General features: G+C 33.0%; 1 protein-coding gene across 1 annotated transcript in view; it reads left to right on the top strand.

Annotated features, from left to right (window-relative positions):
* The window catches only part of LOC107459063 (glycine-rich RNA-binding protein), a gene marked incomplete in the record, with an annotated part of 1,270 nt that extends 887 nt beyond the window's left edge, over nucleotides 1-383 (top strand). The window contains 1 exon segment of the mRNA XM_016077273.3: nucleotides 1-383. Coding sequence (XP_015932759.1) covers nucleotides 1-138 — 138 coding nt within the window.
* Nucleotides 384-4,598: the final 4,215 nt, after the last annotated feature.

Below are 4,598 nucleotides of genomic sequence, written 5' to 3'. Positions count from 1 at the left end.
TACGGTGGTAACGGTGGTAATGGTGGAGGTGGCTATGGAGGAGGTGGTTACGGTGGTGGGCGGGACCGTGGGTACGGAGACGGTGGATCTCGTTACTCAAAGGGGGGTGGTGCTTCTGATGGAAATTGGAGGAATTAGGATTTCGTTTAGAGATTAGTAGTTTGATGAAAAAGCATGGGTGGTGGTTTTTTATTTGAGTATGCGGGTTCATGGTCTTTAAAATTTGCTCTTGGTTTCTGGTTTGATTCTCTGTTATGGTTCTCGTTGCTCCGTGGTTCTCGTTTTTGACCTTTGAATTTGTGTACTACTGGTTGTTCATAAACAATCCCATCACATATGAATAGTCAGATCAATTATAACCCTGAGAGGTTTTACCGTCTTTAGTTTTTATTTTCATTTTTTTGGTTTATTTTGTACATCAATATTTCATGCTGTCAGGTTTTGGTAACTTTTGATAACAGCAAGCAACTATTATCTCAGGACTCAGGATAAAGAATACTAATAATTGAAAGATGAGATAACTAAATTATTCGTTATTACTAATTAGTAAAAAATTATTCAATTATAATTATTAAAAAATTATTTCAGCCGAGGAAATGTTTGAGGTTATGGAGAATTTATTGTTTTTGGTAAATTCTTAATTATCAAGGTTTAAAGGCATTTTTTAATTATTAATATCTAAAAATATAGATTAAAAATATATTTTAATAATAAATAATAAATAATAAATAATAATAAAGAATAATAATACCAGATTAATGATTAAAAATAATAATAAAAATAATAAATTTTAATAATTTTTAGATAATTTTTAAAATATTTAATTTAAAAATTTGATTTAAAAAAAATGTAAAACTCTTTTCGTTACTCAAATATCGGCAAAATCAATTGCATGGCACTACTCTGCAGCTACAGTGATAAAAATAGATTGTAAGTTACGATTTTTTTTTTAGTATTTTAATTTAAAATAATCAGTTTTTTTTTTTTGTGTAAAATGTTCACTTACTATTAAAACATATTTGAATAGTCACCGAAAAAAAAAGCATATTTGAATATGTAAAAAATCAGGAGTAAGAAAGAATTTAGGAGTGTCAACCTTTCATATGAAAAATCTCGTAATTCATGTACCATTTCGACATAAAATGGCCAGCTTCTAGAATGATGACGTAAATACGAAATAATGGTAACAACGACATAATTATTGAATTCAATCTCATCTTTCATTCATTTTGGAATTATTTCAATTTTGTCCATATACTTAATAAAAGTGATTTATGGTAATTCTTAAGATATTGAGCTTATTTGGATAAATTTTTAAGAAATTTTTTTTGAGTTATATTTTTTAAAAAGATCTTATGAAAAAGTAAAAGTAATTTTATATTTTGGTATTTTATATAAAAAATTTTTTTTATTTATCAATTATGTTTGAATATAATAAAATAAAAGTACTTTTTTATTTATTTATTACATAAAAAATATCAATTATGTTTGAATATAATGAAATAAAAGTACTTTTGTTTATTTATTACATAAAAAATATATTTTTTTATGAAAAAATTTTTATTAGTGCTTTTACTTTTACTACTAAAAATTTGCCAAATATGCTAAAAAATAAAAAAAATCTTTTTTATTAAAAATTTTTTATCAAAATAATGGTACCCAAACAAGTACATTGTATAGTGATGGATTGATGATGTAGTTGGACGAAAGTAACGTTAAAAGTTTTTAAATTTTTAATACATTAGTGTCATTATTCTTCTGTCTCATACGAAATCTCTTCTCTTTATTTTCTTGCATGGTGTCATTTTGAGAGGGTTTTCTCTAACGTTCTCACTAAAAAAAAGCAATCTTAGTAAAAATTTTGTCGTATACAGAGTTATCTAGAAAAAAGCATTTACGAGTACCAAAATACAAAGGAGAAACATCATATTTACTTTGTATTGTACTCTATTTTTTATCATTGTTATTTTTTTATGTTTTGGATTGCTGAAATTCATTTATTCTTTTTTTATTATTATGTGTGTTTTGGCTATTAGTTTGAGTTAGGTTTTGGTTTATTTGATGTTGTTTGAATTTTTTTTTTGGTTCAGTCTGATGATGTTTATCATTGTTGGAATGTAGTGAAAAAAGAAGTTCTGTATGTATGTTGTTAGACTTAATGATTTAATGTTGGGTTAGAGTTTGGTTTAGTTATTATACATTCTTGGTTTACCATGCCTTATATTGGTTAGATTTTTTTGTTTGTTTGAAGAGGATAATATTGATTATCAATTGTTGTTTGCAAATGGATGTGATTACTATTGTGTATCACTATAAAGAAACATTTGTGACAAATGTGGATGGTGTTGTATCATACTTCATGGACCATGCTTCTGAAATGTCTGGGCTTAATCTGGACCTACTAGATGTGTTCTTTATTACAAACTACTACAAATAATTTGGGTATGATAAGGTGGAATGTTGTTGGTGGTTAGTTTTCATTTCCCAATAAACCAATGGAGATTGATTTAAGAGAAATCAATACTAATGCCAAATTCTTGGAGATGTGTTTCTATGCTGAAAAAAAATAATAGATGAATGCATGTGTACTATGAGTATGGAGTTTCTGTACCAGAGTATTTCAAAGAACTACTATCTAAAAAAGATAAGGAGGTGGTGATTGAAGTCCCTACTTATCCACTCCAACTAAGAATATGATAAATCTTTAGGGCCATACCCCCTAGGAACAACCTCATCCCCACCTAGATTCGAACCCCTACTCTACCCATCCTAACGAGCAATTCTATCCGTACTCCACCCAACACAACTAATAGTCTGAAACAAGAACCCTTCCAACAACCGATTCAGACCCTATTGCCAAATCTACTCTAAAGTCAGTAACCAATTCACAATCGGTTAGAGTGTCTCAACTCAAAAGTAGCTCCAAGAACAAACCTATGCCTACTCCAAAGGTGGTAAAGAAGAAGGGATTATCATCAAGGAAATATGTGAAAAAGGAGAAAAGAAGAATGAGAAAGATGTTGCCGTGGGACTAGGAGGTTGCGACTGCCAGAGTCATGGTGGCTGCACTTCGCCGAAAAAGAGCCACACAAATCTGGGTTGCTGAGGCTGGGAGCAGAGCTTGAAGGTAAATAGAGATGGAGAAAGGAAGAGAAGAAGAAAGGAAGGAGAGAGAGAGAAAGTGTGACAGTGGTCGCATTGGTTGCTGGACAGAGATGGTGGAAGGGGTGGGGTTTGGGTTTTAGGTGAGTTGGGCGAGGAAGACGAGAGAAAAGGGAATGGGGGTATATGGCACGATAGGGTTTCTATTCGAATTCATGCCCTGTTCAATGAGTGTGCTGTGTGCGTACGCAAACAGGCCCATACATACGCACGCTAGGGCAAAATGCAAAACACAATTTAAAAACACCTTTTCAAAAACACACAAAAATGGCATTTCTCCTACGCCAACAGCAGCGATGCTATTAGGGACAGCACAAACACATTCAACAGTCACAAACGGCTATAGTCCCTCAAAACTTCAGAAACACCGTCCAAACAACAAAATTGTTCAAAAATTATTTCAAAAATTGTTTTGTGACAGACAAAAGGAAATAAAAAACTCCCATAATCAATAAACATTCCCAATTATTTTCAAATACCATTCAAAACAGCCAAGACTACAAATGAAAGCTCATAAAAGCACAAACCTTGATAAAATTCAAAGAATAGAAGGGCACGTCAAACAGCAAAGTCACGGACGATCCTCTTCACCAAGAACTCTTTCAAACAAACTAAAATAAAGAAAATCTTCAAGAAAACCAAAAGCAGTTGTGAAACAAACAAAGAAAGAAAATGAGGGAGTCTTTGCAATGAAGGGAGTAAGGGAAGCGCTTCGAAAATGAGAAAAAGAGAAGAAGAAGAATGTGAAGCATTTTATAAGGGAAAAGGGACAAAATAGTCATTTCAAACCCCTCTTTAAAAATGTGCACGGATCCTAAGGAAACTGCTGTGTAACGCTCGCCCCTCATTTAAAGAGTCAACATTCAAAATCTCAAAACACATCGAGTACCCGACCTCTTGAAGGCAGTGTACCTGACGTCATAATTAAAGCCATAAAATGCTTGAACCCAACCTCTTGAAAGTTCGGACTCAAATAGGGCCACTGTTCATACCCTGGCCCCAAACACAAAAGTCAGGCCTAATAAGGATGAAAGGTCCACCTAAGAGGGTGGCCTCTACCGCATACCTGACCTCTTCAAAGAGGTTGGATACGATGAAAAGGGGTAGCTTATACTTATCTAAGTAAGTAACTGCCTCCCCGAATCTCTCCAACTATCTCTATCTTCCTTGAAAAATAGATCCTAACAAACTCTTAAGATAAAGGGAACAATTATCCATCAATAAAGGTGGAACTACTTCAACAAAGGTGGTCAAACAACTTTACTATAAATACACTGACACCCCTCAAGTATATTCACGTTCTAATCTACTAAAAATTTGTTTAAAGCCATTGCTAACTTAAGTATCGGAGTCTCTTGCAGGTACCACCCCCACCTCTTCACGAGAAATTCGGACAGCGGCACCTCGGCACCGGAATAAGTCGGACGCTGCCTCAG

This window comes from Arachis duranensis, chromosome 7 (genome assembly GCF_000817695.3).
Source record: "Arachis duranensis cultivar V14167 chromosome 7, aradu.V14167.gnm2.J7QH, whole genome shotgun sequence".
NCBI classification, from domain to species: Eukaryota; Viridiplantae; Streptophyta; class Magnoliopsida; order Fabales; family Fabaceae; genus Arachis; species Arachis duranensis.
This window is presented reverse-complemented; position numbering and strand designations above follow the sequence as displayed.